The 20751-nt window shown below is 36.4% G+C and overlaps 1 protein-coding gene across 1 annotated transcript in view; it reads right to left on the minus strand.

The window, feature by feature from the left end:
* The window catches only part of ODF3 (outer dense fiber of sperm tails 3), a 171445-nt gene that overhangs the window by 28879 nt on the left and 121815 nt on the right, over positions 1 to 20751 (minus strand). The window contains exons 3-4 of the mRNA XM_044087869.1: positions 13310 to 13513; positions 667 to 768 (exon numbers count right to left, since the gene is read on the minus strand). Coding sequence (XP_043943804.1) covers positions 667 to 768; positions 13310 to 13513 — 306 coding nt within the window. The remainder of the gene's footprint in view (positions 1 to 666; positions 769 to 13309; positions 13514 to 20751) is intronic.

Here is a 20751-nt window from a genome sequence, read left to right on the forward strand (position 1 = left end):
GATTTAGCCAGTGCTAGTGGAAGCAGTTTCTCTAGCATGACAGTGGTAAGGTAAAATTTCTTGTAACCCCATGCTGTCCATGTTGAACAAACTGGTTCCATGGTACTTGTTTATCAACCAACATATGCAAGGTGTAGTCATTATGCACATCCAGAATGGAAGATGTCACACATCGCCAAGCCTGCTAATAGAAAATCAATAAGTGACTTATGAACAATAATCATTCACTAGTTTAAAAAATTATGCACCACTTATCACAACACCATAATATTTTGTAGAATGACACTATCTAGCGGACCGGAGTTCCGCTGTGGCGACTCCTAACCAGGAAAAGCTGAAAGACAAACAACAACAACAACACTATCTGCTTTAAAATATAATGTACAATAATGTAAATGTAGTGTAAAAGGCTTACACACTGAAAATTTGATGTATTAGTTTTAATAATAGTTTTATATTTTTGACTAAAACAAAGTTATGTAAATGTGCTGTAATAATATGAGAGGACAGATGGCAGAAAAGTGCTGGAAGAAAGTACATGTAATCCTGTGTGTTTCTGAGACAACATAAAAAGGAGATAGGGAAGGTGATGACAGAAGAAAAGAGACTGAGAGTAATAGAGTGACACCTTTAGAATAAGTAGACCGTCAAACAAATACTTTTTACCTGGTGTTTGGTCATTTCTGAATCCTTTCGTACGGGCAGCTAGTGAGTATGCAGGGGCTGAGTAACGTGCAGATTTCCCTGACTTTTCAGGAGCATAGCTTCCTGTGAACAAGAAAAAAAGTACATTCACTTCAGATAATCATCTAGAACAGTCTGATGTGGTTTTCATGTGTGCATGGATCATTCTACCTTCATGCATGACTGTCAGCTCTCATGCATGAATCATCTAGTAACAGCCCTCCACTGCCTAAGTTTGCAAGCAATGTCTAAATTAATATAAAGTTTCACTTTTACCATTACTACTGTTAAGAACACTGTTATCATATGCAGATTCATGTAATATGCTTTTTTCTCTGAAATATGTTTTTATTAAGTAAATTAATGCACATCATGGAGCTACAGCATATAACTAAAGTAAGTTCAGTAACAAAATTATATAAAATGTATTCCAGTTGAAATTAATCAGGGAAAAATAACGGGCAGGTCACTTAGAAATGGATATGTAGCAGGACAGTCATTTATTACAGCGACTCTTTTAAGACATCTAATCATTTTATTTATTCCCCGCAGGATGCTTTTGAAGTCCTCGAGCTGCTGAATGCACACACAAAGCCTTACATTCCTTAGTCCACGCTGATTAGTTTCACTTACCAGCACCACCAGTTGTTGAATGAAATTTGTATAATTGTGGGAAGAACATGTAATGCAGCTTAGAAAGTGTGGGAAAACAGCAATATCCTGGAATGTGGTGCAATTGGTGGAAAAGGATTGCAGTACAGAAAGTTGCATTTAGGTGTGGGATGCTTTGGAGGGAGAGCTCTACCAAGGCAGTTGTAGTAAATAATCACCTGGTTATGAGATCCTCATTCGAAATATCACTACCAAATTGCTGCTTTGTACAAATTTGTAATAAACTGTGGCAGTAGAGCATAAAGAGTCCAGCCTATGAAATGTAAGCAGCCAACATGCTTTGTTTTGTAGTCTTTTGCATTTCCTGTAGGCGAAGACAAGCTTTACCAGGTATTTTGATCCATTTCAGATGGTAGATAGTCTTAACACACGCACATAATTTCATCACTAGTTTGGACACTAAATAAACTTTATGTCCGAGTCTTCATATCTACCATTTCTGGCTGCCCAATATACAGATCTTCTAGTGTTGCACTTCTCATTTTCCATGTAATAATAACTCTGGTTCCACAACAGGACAAACCTTTCTCTGCAGAAAGTTCAAATATTCTTCTCCAATACACTTTAAACTCTCAGTCCCTCTCTGAAGCCAGCAGTCCATCACAAAGCTTAATTCTCCACAAATATTCTCCATCAGTCTGAATCATTTATGCCACCATTGTAGTTTTTACTGGAATTTCATGAAAATTATTTTCAATAACATTATTTACCAGTGTTGTCATTCCATCTTTGACTTAAGCAAAAGTGTTTTGTAATGGAAGTTTTTAGGGATCATCAGCATTTTTATGACCTTTGGACAGTCTGATTAATATGAAAATCATAAACTGAAAAAAGCATAGCTAATTTCTGAATATATGCAGGCCAGACAGTGTTAACAATGGTTTATGGTCTGTAACAAACTTAATTATTGGGCTTCAAGGATACAACTGTAACTTATGCACTTCAAAAATCGAAACTATGGCTTCTTTTTTCATGTTGTAAATATTTTCTCTGTTACAGATTTTTTTTTTTATTTATGAATTTATATATTTATTTTCAGAGAGGTCTGAAGAGCCCCAAATAACAACTAAATCTATATGCAAATAAAGAAATAATCACAAAAAAATGTAGAAATATAAAAAAATGCAGTCATACAGCAATAAGCAGAAATATAACAATATACAGATATCACATAATGATAATTCAATAAAGTTAGTGATAAAGAGATTGTGAAATGCAAGCTGTTAATGATAATTTATTAATACATGAAACTCAAAGGACTAAGGCAATTACAGTTTCACTAATACTTGAAACTCATTGGACTGGCATTTACAATAGCCCTAACATCATATATTGAAGCTGAGCATTGCAAAGTTCTTTGTACTCAGCTTACTTAGTAATAATGCAGTTGCATGTCAATTACTCTACAGTGTGGAAAAGAATGCTGGAGATACATGAAGTGTGAGGAAAAGAAGTTTAAGAATTGGATATATAAACACAGGTGGTAGTAACAGTATAAGAGAAAGTAAAGTCAAAAGAAAGACAATAATTAGTATTAGCAAATCGGACAGCAAGAAAAGTAGATATAACCACTCAGTTGTGAAGAAAAAATAATACAAGTAGTGTATCCCAGTTAATGGAAAAGGACTATGAGAGTGTATAATTGGGTCAAGTGATGTAGCCTTTGGGTTTTACATGATGAGTACAGAGAAGACCCACAGTGGTAGTCAAACTTGATTAGAGGAAATCTGGCCAGGGCATCAGGGAGCATCACCTAAGCTTTTTGATAGGTGCCATGGGATCTTTTACACCCACCTGAGCTACCACTAAGCTAGGTAGGTGGGATCTCAGTTTAACATCTCATCCAAAGAACTAGATAGATAGTTCTTTTCATTTAAATGGAAGAAAGGTACTTAAAGCTCAGCTGCCTATATTGAAGTTAGACTTGTTAACTTTCAGAAGAAGTTGTTTTGTAGATTAAAGTTGTTTGAAAGTTTTCCTCCAAAGTAATAAATTGATTCACCTTCATTTGCCTGACAGTTCATTTGCCTGGCAGATATTTCAGACAGCCCAACTGCCTGACAGTTCATTTGCCCGACAGTTCATTTGCCCAACAATTAGAAAAAGACAAGTAAAAGTTTTATGTCCTTTTCCCCACTGTAGTACGGTCCTGGAGTTAGAATATATAGTTGGGGGGGTGTGGGGGATGAAGCCCCCCACCTACTTTGGTTTTATATTGTGCAGTTTGTTTTTTATTGTTCATTAAAACCAACATAGTTGGGGAGCTTCACCCCCACCCCCCAACTATATATTCTAACCTGAGGATTGCACTACAGTGGGGAAAAGGACAAAAACCTTTTACTTGCCTTTTTCTAAATGGCAGGCAAATGAACTGTTGGGCAAATGAACTGTCAGGCAATTGGGCTGTCTGAAATTGAATGAACTTTAGGGCAAATGAAGGTGACCCATATATATATATATATATATATATATATATATATATATATATATATATATGGGTCTACTTCTATTCGCTGACATCCCATTTCACTGAAATCCATTTCGCTGACAGCCCCATTTCATAGACAAAAGTAATCAGGGCAAAAACCTGGGATTTGCCCCCCTCCCCACTGTTGTGTGACTGTGGAGTTGTAATATATAGTTGGGGGTGTGGGGGGCTTGGGGGGGTGAGGGGGGCAAAACCCCCCCACCTTGAAAGTTTGTCTATGAAATGAGCTGTCAGCGAAATGGGTTTCAGTGAAATGGGATGTCAGCGAATAGAAGTAGACCCATATATATAAATATATATATATATATATATATATATATATATATATATATATAGATATAGATATATATATTTATATATATATATATATATATATATTTACAAGAACTTAAAGAACCTTCTCTTCGTGAATAGATCTGGAGTGCTGAAGTCTTTGTTGTGGTTACCAAGAGTAAGATTCAACTAAACAACTAAATAACAACACTGCGGCTTATAATAACTTATTTTTTAGAAACGTTGACTGATGCATTACCTCTGATGTAATTGAGTCTGCTGCCTCTGTATCACTCTATATGTCTTCTTATTTATCATTAGCAAAAATGTAGATATAAATAAATTTTTTTCTTAATTATCACTGAAAATACTGACAGCTATGCTTCTTGTTTAGAAACGTATTTCATATTTTTTGTAAATATTTTAACTCTTTATATTAACTTTATCCTCTGACAGTAATGACATTTTGTTTCTTTAAAGTTATAATCTTGTGATCACGACTTTTATTATTATAAAGATTAAAAAAATGATTTACCTTTCTGATTTCTGTCTGAATTTCAACTTTATTTGCTTTGCTAATATGTATGTCATGTTTCCTAGCTCTGTTTGCCTTTACTACACTTATATCAAATTTGAATGCTGCTAGAAATGTTAAAAGTTGATTTAGATAACAGCTTTTGTCTGTCTCTTAGTGCTTTGTACAAATCTGTAATACACTCACATTTCACTCAAAATCATACTATATCTCAGTTTCATTGTCCTTCCATTGCAACAATTAACACAAAATATTTCTGCTTTTATCAATAATTTTGGTTCAAAACATTGTTTTAACATGTCAGTGATTTGTTTGTAGTTTTTATGTTTTGATTTCAGTAGCTGAACTAGTTTTGAAGTAGCCTACACATGGAAGAATCCACCATACTGATTATGGTTGTTACATGTTTATAATCAAAAATGTCATTAAAAAAATGTTCATCTGTCAGTATATAATGATCACAACTCTGCTATTGGTTTAAACTTATCATTTCTCCCCAAGTAAGTCACCTTTGCTTAGGCATAAATATTTTAATTACCTCTGCATCATTTTTTTCTCTTCAATGTATACTGCAGAGAAGGAATATAGGAAGCAACCATATATACTATTTACATATATTTATTACCTGAACATTGCGGTTATGTAGCCACACATTTTATACTGCAACCTGGCATAATTTTTATGGATGCCCAGAACTGCTATAAAACTCTTATCCACACAGGATAAACTGAACTTGATCTGTTTTTTTTTTACTTAGACTAATTACTCACTTTAAGTGCAAGAATACACTTTAAAATAATCCAGGATTCAGGAACACCTAATGCACTGCTTAATCACATTCACAGCAGGACTGCACATTGCATTAGACTCAGTTGGAGACAGCTATTTCACTACAGCAGTTTGAAGGCACAGGCTTGTAATATAGGTTCATAGTTTATTACTAGCTAACTGCCCTTCAGAGACATTTACTCAAACCCTGCACCTTGGGTTTGTAAGGCAAACACCTTAGCCATTAAGCCACCCTCCCAACCCGATTGACAAGATCTTGGTGGTGAAGCCATATGAATATGTTATGCAGCAGTCCACGGTCATGGCCAATGCTAATTAGCCATGTGTGCACTTTTGGGTGAGTAAAGTGTCTTTTGATAGCATACACCCATTCCACTGCTTGAAGGTGGCTGTACAGCTTTGCAGCATGGCATGGCAGGAGTAACACTATAGCAGGTAGGTCTAACAGTGCAGTGCTCGTCAGAGACATGACAATGAGCTGCTAATGAGGTGTTGTTCATTGCAGCTTTAGCTTGTTCCTTAATTGCAGTGTATCGCTGTTGTGCTAATAGTTATATTTCTCAACTGTACAGATTTTCCCAGAATGTCCAGATTTTTGCTTCATGTTTTTTGGTCTGTTCCTCCTAAAATCTGTGGTTTTCTGGCAAATCACTGGGATGATCTCAAGACTGAAGTCAATAAATAATGACATACATTTGAGTTTCAGATTTTATATCCTTCAGAAAAATGCAAGCTAAAACAGATCCTGTTATTCTAGCCAGGCCTTAAGTTTATAAAAGCAACATTTAAAATCTGCCCCTATTTTTGGTCCTTTGTCTACCAATATTATTATGTCAGAGTTTGTCCAGATTTCTTGCACTAAAATGTTGAGAGGTGTGCATAGGCTTTATAGCATTGTCCATATAGGGCTAATTTTGGTACCTTTTCTGAAGCTTTGTCATAGAATGCAGTAGCAAACAATGTATCATATAACATTCTGAATCAAAAGATGCAATTTTAAAATATTTGCAGGACTTGGTCCTCATTTCTTGATTTAAACATCTTCCTAAAAAACACACTGAATTATAGTTGCAGAGCTCTAAGTGCAAAAGTAAATAATTTTCAACATTTATGAATAAAGTAAAGCATGAATACAACCGCTTGTTAAACAAACTCTTTGGGCACTGTTCATAAAAGAGTAGGGCTTGTAAAGCACTATGCAATGTGATCAGCAGATATTTTTTTTAACTTTCTGCACTTCATGGAATGGGGTCGATATGCATTCCACAATCCACCTAAGTGCATTGGCATTTTGTTTAAATGAATACCTAGCCACAAGTCTATTCAGTAACTATCTGAAATGTTGGGACCCACTGGAGTGAGTCCTGAAACAAAGAAACCCAAGACAGAAAAAAAGGCTTACATACACCAAGTTTAACATGGCCATTTCTCCAGGTATTCCTTTTTCTCCCAGATATGGTGATCTCGGATTTGATATATATAAATTTGGAGGGTGTGGGGGACTTGCTCCACACATCGGGGATTGCTGGGAGGTTTGGCCCCTGCAAAAAAGAAGTTTAAAGGGGAAGAGTGATCTTCAAGATTTGTTCCTATCCTGTAGTTTTTGTCATTTTTTTCAGCTTGTCCGTTCCATAATAATTGGAATGCTTAAAAAAAAAACATCCAGTCTCATTGTGTAGGACTTCACCACTGTTAATCATTTACAACTACACCCTCTGTCTTTTATTGGATGAGTAGTGTTTAGCTCTTTGGTCTAGACCTTTGAACTTCAGCAGACCATGTGATATTGTTTTGTTTATTGCCACTCCACACACCTCTGTGGATTAAGTTCCAGGAGGCTCACTGGTGATAAATATTCTATTCTTCTTCCCATTTATGGATCGGCTGTCTCTTTAACCAATGTGATTGGGAGAAGGCATTATTTGCTTATTAAATGTAACCAAAAAAGGCCCCCCCCCAAAAAAAAAAAAATTGTAGTATCCACAAAACCATAATAAAATAAAATACAGTAGCTCACCAGCTCAGTAGCAAAATAAAAGAACATGTGTTAATGAACTAAAAGTACCAACAAGGTTTCAGAGAGCTTATGAAGTTTTTCATCAGGTCAAAATTACATTTAAAGAATGTAGGTAGCATAACTTAATATTTTAATTTAAAAACAGGACATCATAATTGATAGACCAGTAAGAACAAATTACCTGACTATGACCCAGATGACCTGTAACTGATCAGCTGCACAGATGCTGGGGTAACTGGTTAAGGGAGGAGGGAGGATGGTAGTGAGGAGTTGATGCCGGAAGGAGGGAGGTGGTTTGGCTAAGTTTATCAGCAACACCTATAAAAGTATAGGTATATAGCCATCATCAATAAGCTTAACAAGCCCACATGGGTCAGTGGTGTTGCCCTTTTTGGGTGGTTAGCATGAGGGCTAGCACGCAAGCATGTGTCTTCTGTGATGCAGTTATGGTAGAGCTCACAAGCTGCTGACAGGTGTGTTTAGGAGGGTGAGACCAAATCTTTAACATGAAAATAAGTTATACTTCACCCCAGAGGAATGAATTTACTGTAAGGCTCTCACCTGTGTGTAGGGGTTCAATGGTTAGTGAATGGATCAGAAAGGGAGAGAGAGAGAGACAGAGTGAGAGAGAAAGAGAAGATGTTCAACTGATATAAATTCATTTAAATCAAATTCTTTGCTGTTATCAAGATCAAGGTGCTTTTAATTTTCCAAAAGAAGTGACACATTAGACAACTCTTGTTCCCTAATTTTTTATGTAAATCTAAGCAAAATATTTTCAATACTGAAGCGCACAGGACTGATCCTTACAGCATTCCTCAGGGCATTTCCCCATATATACCCCATTAGTAAGAGAAGGTATGACTCCAGTTGTTGTCTAACATTTAATACTGCAAATATAGTGTACTTGGCTACTTGTACTGCTTGTCATGGATTTTTTATAGGTAAATGTAACAGGAAATTTAAAGAAAAAATATCATAACTGTCCTTCCCTGCCCACTCTCCTATCCTTTTACAAACCTGGACGATCTTTCCGCAGTGCTGACCAATTGCTACTTAACACCTATAGCCCTAACAAAACTATTGGCAGATAACTTTACAAATACTCCATATTGCAAACTTGGAACAATCTCCCAGCTAACGTACAATTTATCCAATCTTTGTTCTTTTTTCAAAAAAGAATTGAAAAACTACCTTGCTGCCAGTGACACCACCCTATCTAACTTTTTCTACCCCAGTTGTCAGATTACAACATTTCCCTCCATACTCTTATGCAACTTTATAATCACTAGTCCTATGGAACCTTACCAACGCCACTTTGCATGTCTTTATTTAATCTCTTTATTTACCTCACCTAAATACTTTTAGTTTTCCCATCCTTCCTCTCTCTTTTCATAACTATTTTCTTGTCACTGTCCTTACTCTCCTCCACATTCCTTCCGTCCCCTCTATTTTAACCCTTCTATTTAATACTTTTTCTTCCTCTCTACCTACTTAGTCTAGACATTAATGTTGTTTTTAGGTCGTTAATGTTAATCTCTTTCATTCTTTATACCCTGTTAGTAAATCATCTTTTTTGTTTCCAAGCTCTACCTCTGTTAGTTCATAGCTCTACTTTTTGCTATACTCTATTAATTTCCATAAAGGCATAAATGTTTTGTTCCTATGTATTTTCGTATGCATTTTACTTGTAATGTAACTTTGTTATTGTTATCTTATCATCTGTTTTGTTGCTTTTCTCCTCGGGTCTCCACTGAAAATGGGCCCCCAGCCCAGTGGACTAACCCGGTTAACAAAAGGCAAATAAATAAATAAATAAATAACATTTCTCTGATATAAGAAGGGATGTTGTTACAAATTCTCTGGCAAAGCATGTTAAGGTAAAAAGGAATACAACATACTTTTAAATTTAGGGCTGTACAGATAATAATGCCCAAAGTTGGAGAAGATGATATTATCAATTGTATAGAAATAACTGAATACAGATGGAGTTACAAGCTAATAAAGAACCTAGCTTAAATACTGCAGTTAGCCTGAAACCCATACTGAAATCAAGGCAAATAGGGATATGAATCAAATGTTGCTAAGCAACAAGTATTTAATTTAATTTAATTTAATGAAATGTATAAATAAATATGTGATTAATTCTATAGTGTTGTTTTAAATATGATTTTTAAAATGTGTGTATGTTATATTTTGGGGCTTTATTTTGTATCATTAAATGTATCTGAATGGTTAGGTTGGCTGAGTATATGAAATGCTGCATCTTTATTTATTTATTGTATTTATTTATTTATTGACATTTGTTAACTGGGTTTGGCCAACTAGGCTTGTGGCCCATTTTCAGTGGAGACCCAAGGAGAAAAGCTCCAGTAGTACATTTTTAGACAAGTACAATTTTAAACAATATTAATATAATAGCAGTTATAGCAAAATGATTCACATATGTTGGGTTACATGCATAAAGTTAAAGTTGCATTAAAAAGAAGCTTAGTAACATAATTTTACATTGATATAGTTCAATAGGTCAACAACGAAATGTTTTTGTTTGTATAAAATTATGCAAATGCATAGTAGACACATTGGAGAGAGAAAGAGGTGTAATGAGGTACTAAGTATGGACTTTTTTAGGGTATATAAAGGGAAGGAAGACTAGGTGGGGTCATGGCAAGGGCACTTTAATAATGTGAATTATAACATCAGTTGAATTTTAACATTAGTTGATTGGTCTCTTGTGTCACATGCAGATTATATATTCACTAAGTGTTTTTGATGATATTGAGCATTGAGGAAGGCAAGTATCCTGAAAGCTTTCCCTGTTATTTTAAAATTTGGTTGTCAGGTAATTCAGTCTGGCATGTGAGGTCTGGTTTGTTCATTTTGTTGTTTGCAGTGCTTTTATCATTGACCTCACATATACAGTTTCCTGCCTTGTGTTGGGAGGAATCCTAGGAAAACAATAGCCTCAAACCATGATCCACCATAACCTCTTAGGAACCACCACACATATCGCAACTTCTTTTTATTTATCTAAGTCTCATTATTCTGGCAAAGTTGACCTTGTCAGATCTCTGGACAGCCTGTAATCCTCTCATCTTTTTCACAGGCTCCAGATACTGCACAGCATCACCTTCTAGCTCACAGTTTGATCCCTCCGCATCTCTTCTTCCTTCCTACCTTTCAGAATGTCTTTCTTGCTTCCTATCATTTTTATCTCCATTTTGTCCTCCTATGTTGTTTTTCAGTTGTTTTTCTCTTTCTATCCCCCCTTCAAACCCACCTAATCAAAATAGGGGAAGCCACCTCAAGCAGTAGACCCATAACGAGTGGTGTACTCCAGTGATCTGATTTGGGACCTCTGTTATTTGGTATATACTTCTCTCAGGTGCAGGCAAAAACCTGTGGGCTATGGCTGATCAAGTTTGCAGATGACTGCAAACTGGGCATGGTCATAAATTTTCCCAAGTGATGTGGATGTCCTCCAAGAGGGTATCACCCAAACAAATGACTGGTGCCAGAAACACAACCTCAAGATGAATGCTAAAAAATGCATCATCATCTCCTTTGGGGAGAGTGACATCCCAACATATTATCACATTAATAACAATGTCCTAAGCACGCAATCAGTAGTGAGAGATTTAGGCACTCAGGTTTATAGCAACCTGACTTTTGACCACCATGTTGCTTCTGTTGTATGGAAAGCTTTCTACATGGCCCACCTCATAAGTAAGGATATCTCATTCAGGGACAAGGAGGTCATAACATCCCTGTAGTCTCCCCATACAAGGCCAGTTATTGAGTACAATGCCCCCTCCGGCATGTACCTCGCAAAGCACATGCAGCAGCTGTAGACACCATAGAGGTTCCTTACCAGGAGAATCCAGGGCCTCAAATGTCTACCCTACACATATAGGCTAAAAGCCCTGTCCCTCTACTCAGTTTCATACAGACTACTCAGAGGTGACCTCTGTCTGCATACAAAGCAATTTCTGACCCCGCCTTGAAGGGACTGCTGCATATCCGCACGTCAAGCTCCACTCAAGTAACCTGCACGCACAGCCTCAACCTGGTCTGTGATATCAATAGGACTTGATGGCGGGACAGATTTGTGTGCCAGAGACTCCTCCATCTGTGGAATAGACTCCCTCTCCATGTCAATCAGAGTACCTCATTATCCCTTTTTAAGCCCAATCTGGATAACTGGATGGGAAACAGAAAATACACCCCTGGGATTCCACCTGTGTCCCTGCTGGACAGGAGCTTTGGTTGCTGACTTGTCTAAATGTGGGCTAAATTCTTGGCTAGGCTTATAAGGGTCTCAGGGCAACTAGCCTAGTAACTTCCTATGTTCCTATGATCCATGTTCTATCTCATTTTAAAGGTACAACTGTATCCATGTATGTCTCAAACCTCACCTTTAACAATGCTGTCCATGTCTTACTGAGTTGAAGCCTATGTATTTCTTAGGAATGCACATATCAATATAATTTTCTCCTTGCCTAATACTGCTGCCATGCAGTGCAATATCTGAATCTTACCTCCCTTGGTATTCTGTTTTCAGGCACTGGCAGTATCTCTAAGAAAGCTAGCAGGCACCCAAAATTTTGACATCCTTGGTTCACTTTTGTGCCCATCTGGCCGCTTTCCCCACTGTCCATGTCCTTGGCTCATTTTTCTCATTGTGGACCATGACATGGTGCCTCATACCTGTGCCCACTGGAATCCATCCTTTCAAGAACTTGTTAAATAACTTTCATCCTTCTTAAGCTATGTTAATGGATGGTTTAATTTCAAATGCATAAGGCTTTTTTAAATGGAAAATATTTGGTCATGTATGTCTATCATTTGGCAGAGCCCAGGACCCAATCACAAATATTCTGAGAAAGTCAAGGCTTTCATGAGCACAAATGAACATGTCTTGCCTTATATGTCATATCACATATCAATTATTTATCAGATGAAAAAAAAGATGCACTTTTCTCATAAAACTCTTTAGCTGCATCTTTGAGTCACACCAGAGAACAATGGTGGGATTTGGAGCTATGCAATTATTTCCTCATACAGCATTAGTATTGTTCCACCAACCTACTTTTATGGTTTTACAAGGAGGCAGATGAGGTTGGACTACTTGGCAACCAATCAAGCCCTGTACATGGGGAATGTTTTCTTGGTCTCACTGTGCCTGATAACCATCTAACTGATCATCACAGCTCTATTCATGTGATGCCTAAGGAAGCAAGAATAGTCACAGCACAGCCTTCAATTCTGCATCCTTCAATGAATTTTTATTTACCTAGATGCCCACCCACAAATTTCCAAAACGTGGGTGTGAAATGGGTGGTGCATAAAGTGTTACCCAATTTACTGAGTGCTAATATCCTCATAGCCCTACCATCCTTGAAGGCAGATGTCTTTTTACATCCTCATGGTCTCCACCAGAGATTTCAAGTGGAGTGAGCATCTGTAAACCCATTTCCTCCACTCATGTTTCACAGAGCCATCATGAGAACTTTTTTAAAGTTTTCCTATCCCCACTAATCAAACACTAGACTTTTGTTTGATGCATTGCTAGCTAACTAACTTACAGACCATATGCTGATTTTTCCTACCTGTATATCCTTCCATTGACATATGTCAGGGACAGTCTGAATGAACTTTCTCCTCAATTTTTACACCCCCTCTTCTTTTCTGGCCTTCTCTGAGACTTCCCAGTCCCATTTTTAAATTAAGACCACTAACTTCATGAGGAGAAATATTGTTGCTACCCTAATGGACTAGCCAGCTTTGTGAATTTAATATAGGTGACTTGGTATCCACAGACTGTTAAATATTTTCCTCTCATACTACTCACCTGGGCCAGGTGTTTGAAACAAATTGAGATCCTTAGGCCGACCATAGAGAGAGTAGGCAGGTGTTCCATCTTTTCCCCGAATGGTGATGTTGGCAGGAATGAGGTAACCTGGTCCTGGAGAGCAGTCATCCATGAGTTTAAACTGACGATTCCCAAAACTGAAAGAAGGGGCTCTGTATTTTGTTGCATCATGGTGAACATAACCTGGAAAAGGAACAGAAAATATAATTATTGATGCTTACTATAACAGAGCATAAAAATAAAATATTTGTTTTTCCAATAAGATAATTCAGAAACAATAAAAAGGAAGTTTTCTGATATTTCTAGAAAATATCCTTGAGATTCCTAAGCAAATAAAACAATTTTGATTCTTCTTGCAAATCCTGAGGAAGCACAGCACAAAATATTGTGTTTGCCAGTTCTAGAATTTCATCTGGATGTGCAAACTGTGAATATGTTAAAGGGGAAGAAAATGGGCATTAAAACAGGCATATGGAAAGAATGAAAAAAAACGTGTTGATAAGGACTGAACAAAAAACGTGTTGATAAGGACTGAACAAAAAAACGTGTTGATAAGGACTGAACACATATGCAACACTGTTCTATTTGTTATGTAAACTTTTTAAACATGATAGTAGGTGGCTAATGAGGCAATTGGAAATATTCCGCAATGATATCATGTAACATGCAGTGTCCCTAAAATACTGAAATAAGTGTCACTAACAAACTAAGAAATGTTCTGCATTCACAACCTGTAAAATGCAAATTATATGAAAAAAGATTGTAAAAGTAAAGCAATAATAGGAAGCATTTCTACTTATTATTCAAGAAGGTGAAGGTAATTAAACGAAAAAAGCCAAGGATGAGACAAAATGTTACCTTAAGGGAACACGTATTAGTAAGGCATAGGGAATAAAGAGTGCTATGGGAGAGAAGGGACATTACAGCAGTCATAGAGAAGGAAGGGCAAAAAATAAGAAAGAGTGGAATTTATTTCAGAAGAAAGAAGAGGAGATAAGGGCAAAAAGTAGTTAACAAAAGAAAAAGAGAAAAAACTGTGCTGTGAGAAGGATGTGGAGAAGGTATGTACAAACTAATAGAGGAAGTATTGTATGCAGCTGCAAACCTGAGATGGAGCACAGCACAGTGCAAATGCAGTACAGAGGAAAGACATTAAAGGAAGTGCGAGGTCTGAAAAAAAAAAACAATAACTGTACGTGTCCGGTATCTATAAGTTAATAGCTTTAACTATGACCTCCATTTAACAAAAAGTCCATTAAATTGCAGTGTGAAACAGTGATGAATGTTAACAGAAGCACAAATGATGGATTTTTTAATCATCTTTACTGAATTATCAGTTATAACATAAGCAATCATACAATTATATAAATGAAAACAAACCATACTGACATATTCTCAGTTATAAACATTATATATCACATATAATCTTCTGTGAAGTCATTGTCAATGCAGCTTTACATAGCTCACTCATTTCCTGCCTTCCCTTAAACCTCATTTCTCTCCCATAACTTTATTCTGCATGTACTGTTCCCACAATTCCTAGTTTGTATATATAATTTGCTCCTAGCATTTTATAAGGATACCATTTCCAGTTCTTTTATCTCTGTTACTATATTTACTAAGGGTTTCCATCTTCTAGTAATTGCTTTTTTATAGCCACCAGAATTAAACATAACAAGGCCTTAATACGTCTAGGCAATTCAGATCATGTATCCCAGATTAATAAAAAATAATTTCCGTACTTACATCAATTTGCTCACCCAGTATTTCTGACAGAATGGGAAATTTAGAGCCTTTCAACTCATTACACTTCCAAAAAATATGATCCAAATTACCTCCTTCTTTGCCATCACACCTCCAATATTTGCAATCCATCTGAGGAAAAGTTATTTTGAGTTTGCTTGGGTTATAAAAATACCCATGAAAACACTTTCAGGTAAAATCCTGCATCTTCTAGATGTTGCTGCATATTTGGGAGCCATACATATAGCCTCCCATTGTTTTTTTTTGTTTTTTGTGAATTGCTTTCCCAATCTATTCTAACCTCCTCTGATTAATTCCTACAAGTATCATGCAATATTTTATATGCCGTACTAATTATCCATTTTTTAACAGCATGCTTATGTTCTAGATTCAACTAAAATCACTACCACTGCTGGTCTTTCACTTAGGATTCCCCTATCCTTTTATCTTTGTCTATAATCTGATATTAATCCTTGAGAGGGAAGGCAGTCTCTAGCCTGCAGTCCAAATCTTGGCCTCTTCCCATTTTGTTACTGTTCCCTCTCTAATTACTTGTTCCCAATACATTGGTTCAGTTGCCAGTTTTTTTCTAGTGAATTCCTGCCCCCTCTTGCCTATTTTCTGTACCCCTAATTATAGTCATTCCTTTTGGCAGAATTTCTTTTCTCCATTCCCATGTTAGTTTAGTTCTTAGAATACTTTATGCTACTTTATGAATATAACATTATATATATGTATGTATGGATTTTGTTATTCTCCTTAAGGATCTCCATTCAAAACCTTACTCTCTCCTTATTTCTTGAGCTCCCACCTTTCTATCATCATCCCTTTCCACCTTGAATTATAGGTTTTCGCCTGTGCTATGTATAAGAGCCTTAACTGTGTAGCTCTAAAATATCCATTCAAATGAGCTAATCCCAATCCACCTTGTTGTATTGGAAGGATCAGTCTATCCCACTTAAATCCTGCCCACTTCCCCTCCCAGATAAAATCTTTCAACTCATTATTAATTGTCACCCACAGCTTCTCCTCTGGTTGATAAAAATATGTCTGAAGTGTATAAAACTTGTAACGTATGTATAAAAAAGGACTTAAAACATTTTCACTGCTTGTATCTTGCTATCCATATCCGTAAACAAGAGCTTCCCCATCCTCAGTTTTTGTATTATCTTTATTAGTCTCTTCCCACATCTCTTTTGGCTGCCATAACAGACTCTTTTTAAACCATACTCTTAAGTGCTTCAATTTATCATGCCCCCATAAATACGGGTATTGCTGAATTAATTAATGTGTGGGTACATAGTTTACAGCTATAGCTTTTATTTTATCTTCATTAATTTTATATCTTGAAAAGACATACAACTGTCTTGGAATGTTCCACAACACTGTGATGTCCTTTTCTGGTTTTACCAGGTACAAAATAATACTATTGTCTACAGATAAAGCCAACTTTTCTTGATTGCTATACCAATTATATTGTTGAATTTCTAGTCCCTTATTTTCTTTACCACTGGTTTTAAATATAATGTAAATAACGAAGTGGAAAAGGGATACCCCTGTCTGGTTCCTCTGTTCAGACAGAACTTATCAATTTAATTTTTACCTCTGATCCCTCATATATCCTAATTAACTGTATTATTGTGTCAGGGAATGCAAATGCATCCATTGCCCTACTCATAAAATCCCAGCTTGCTCTATTGAATACTTTCTTTACATCAAGACACACCACCAATAGTGGTATTTTACGGGAAAGTCCAACTTGGAACAACAATTTTCAGCAGAGGCCTGGGGAGAAATGTTGTAGATACGTCTTTGAAATGTGGGAGAAAGCCAGAGCACCCAGAGGAAACTCACATGAATGCAGGGAGGACATGCAGAATCTGCACAGAAGGCACCCCACCCATGAATCAAACCAGGGAACCTCTTGCTGTGAGGTGACAATGCTACTGCTGCACCACTGTGCTGTCTTGTTACAATCTGCACCATTTTCTTATATTCTGCTTCCCTCTGGATTATCATGGTTTTACTAATGTTGCCAAATGTTTGCTTTCCCTCCACAAAACCACTACACTCCATTTCTATCAGTTCTGGCACCACCTTTGACATTCTTTTAACTATTATAGATAAAAAGACTTTAGAATCATGGTTTAGAATCAAAACGGGCCATCTTTAGGAATTACAGCCACCACAGTTTTTTTCTAGGATGTCGCTGCTTCCTTTTCTTTTAAAATAGTGTTAAATAAAACCTTACAGATCATTATCATTTTCTTCCATCCTAGCTTCCAAACTTTCACTGGAATACCACCTATTCCTGGAGACTTTCCTGTCAATTCATTATTTTTTAACTCCTCCTCCAATCCTGTTAATAATTGAGCCTCATGTACCTCAAACCTTGACATATTTAAGTTTTCCATAAATATTTCCATTTGTGCTTTTTCTTGATTTCCACATTTCTTTCCTTTATACAGATTTTCATAAAATTTCTCAAATGTTTGTAATACCTCCACAGGATCTGTGGTTATTTTCTTTCTTATAGGCTCCCTAAGCTTGGCAAAAATCTTTTCTACTTTCTGTTGTCTGAGTTGTTCTGCTAAAAGTTTTTGTGCTCTCTGAGTTATTATCAAAAACACTTGCTTAACAGCAATCTTTCTAAATCCATGCATATAATCCAGGTAGCCCCTTATTTTCTCTTTAGCACTCTTCAGTTACATCTTATCTTGTTCTTTGAGATTCCCCTTATTCTGCAATAATTTAACCTTTGCCAGTTCCTCTAAATAATCCTTGTTACATCTTAATCATATCTCTTTTTCTTTTATTTCTATCCTGCTTTTACTTTCCACTTTCATTTTATCCCACTCTCTATCTATATCTTCTGCAGAAATGTCTATCTTCCCTACTAACTCCAGAATAATTTCCATTACCCATTCCTTAAATTCTTCACTTTTTAACAGGTAGGTGGGGAAGTGCCACTGCCTCATTTTTACTTTATTACTCTGAATTTTTATTTTTATATTAACACCGTAGTGGTGCAGCAGTTAGCGTTGTCGCCTCACAGCAAGAGGTTCTCCCGTTCAATTCTCGGCTGGAGTGCCTTCTGTACGGAGTCTGCATGTCCTCCCCCTGTGACGTTTAAAGACATGCAGGTAGGTGTGTGCGTGAATGGGTGTGCCTTCCTTGAAGGTTGGGTATCGGGCTGGCAACTCGGCACTGTAAAAATCCACTAACAATCACCCGCTGTGGCGACCCCTAACCGGGAAAAGCCAAAAAACACAAACAAACTCTGAATTTTTATCTTAGTTATATTGGTGTTTGATCTGGAATAGTTATTACATGTATATCAAAACTTTCAATTAAATGCAGATGTTCCTGTAAAATATAATTTTTGCCTAGCCTAGACCAGTTGTTGAATCTTGGGAAGTAATATATAAATTCTCTGTGAATTAAGTAGTAGAAACATTTTCATAAATTTCTTTAAATATCTACCCTCTTTTGTTATATTTTCCCTTATAAGCCCCCCGATACATCCTCCCTGTTCCAAATCAAATTCCAGTCCCCACCTATAAGTAATAGTTCTGCTGAAAGACAATTATTTCTGCTAGAATTTTCATAAATTCCATTGTAACGGTTTTAGGTAGACTATAAATACATGTCAGCATAATCCCACTCCCTTGCCAGTAGCCTCTCACTATTACAAATCTACCATTACTATCTTTTTTCCCCTCTTCTATCACTATTGTAGCTCCTTTAGCAATTAATGTAAATACTTCCCTTTGTCCCAGATATTCTGCTGAATAGCCACCATGAAATCCTTTATTTGCACTCTGGATTTTTTAATATACTTGATTACTCTTTCTTTTTTTGTATATACCTTTGAGACTATTCACATTTCAAGATGATATAGAAACTGTTGCCATTATGTTACAAAGTTATTGTCCCTACTTGTTATGTATAACAGCTTTTTTTAATGTTTATTTTCAGCTTTTGTGTTACATGCATACACTATGTTTGGTGGATTGATCTTGTATTCAGTTATTTCTTGTCATGTCCATTTGAACCTGTCACATCTTTTATTTGAAATGTGTTTACTGGGAAAGTCTGGCTGGGATAGTGCCCATTTTCAGCAGCGGCCCAGGGAGAAACACTCCAAACACAATGTCTTTCAAACGTGGGAGGAAATCGGAGCAAACCCATGTGAATGCAGGGAGGACACGCAGACTCTACATATAAGGCACCCTAGCCAAGAATTGAACTGGAGAACCTCTTGCTGTGAGGTGACAATGTTAACCGCTGCCCCACTGCACCGCCCAGAATTATTTAAAAAAAAAAAAACTCTCGCAAAAAAAAAAAAAACAAACAAAAGAGAAAACAATACCCCCATAACCTATTAACTTAATACAAACACACCAAACCATGTACATCTTCAAATAATGATGTTTAACTCTCCTAATAGGAACAACTGTCCCAGACTGACACTCACAGGGTTTAACTAACCAATAAGTAAGGCTGTGTGTGCTATGATGTATGGTACAGCCTGTGATTCTACTTACACTAAGTGCTGTCTGTTTTTGTCTTATCTTTATTCCTTTTTCAGATTTAGAAAACAACTTGAATGCTTTCTGAAATCATTAGCCTTTAGCCTTAAAATAATATTGCTCTCTTATTAGCTTGTTTCCATAGAAACATAAGAATCAGATACATAGTTGCTTCAGCTTCAAATTTCTGATGTTACACTGTGAACATTTATCTGCTAAAGGAAAACTTTTAATCACATCCAGTTTTCTCTTATTTACTTGCTTCCACTTAAAACTTGTTGTCCAGATCAAGCCAAAGGCTTTAAACCAGTAACTGCCTCATGCAAAACAAGAAAAAAAAAACATAGCAACTCTTCTTATATCATGATCTGTATACTTTTATACTCCAGCCCCCACCTTAGCACACCAAGATTATAGTCTGTTATCTTAAACTTGCTTCTTCTTTTGTTTACATTGCAATACCTACATTTATTAAAACAAAAACAGAAGAAAGAAAGAAGAAGAAAAAGAGGCACCTGTTTACTTTAGTATTCTTATAACACACAAAAATAATTGAAAATGCTTTACTATATATGCCATGAAATGTTTCTAAAAATATTGTTAAGAACTAATAGTGTCCCCGATTCCAAAAGACTGCTGTCAGTGTAAGTGACCACTTACACTGAGAGCAGGTGTCTTAGAATCTGGTCCCAGTTGTAAGCCTGTTTATAGATAGGGCTTACACTTAAGTAAGTAATTTACACTGAGACTAGGTCTTTTGTAATAAGGGCAGACTTATATTGAGAGCAACAGACAAATGTAGGTTTTGTTAAACAGAATTGGAAACAGTCACATATCTTGTTACTGGTTGTGATATACTAATGGCAGAAGGACTGTATACTGAAGGCATAATAATGTAGCAAGACTGTTGCAAAGGGGATTATGCAAACATTATAATACTGAAGTAACTGAAAAGCACTGGAAACATGAGCCACAAAGCATTGTAGAAAATGATGAAGTTTATATCACATGGGATCACCCATTACCAAAAGTTCAAAAATATGTGATCGAAACACAGATATAGTAGTTCATGAAAAGAAGACAAAAGTAGTATTGATCACTGAAATCGCTACACCTAGTGACTACAGTGTCTTACATACAGAGAGA

This window comes from Protopterus annectens, chromosome 11.part0 (assembly GCF_019279795.1).
Source record: "Protopterus annectens isolate FY-2018-M chromosome 11.part0, PAN1.0, whole genome shotgun sequence".
NCBI classification, from domain to species: domain Eukaryota; kingdom Metazoa; phylum Chordata; order Ceratodontiformes; family Protopteridae; genus Protopterus; species Protopterus annectens.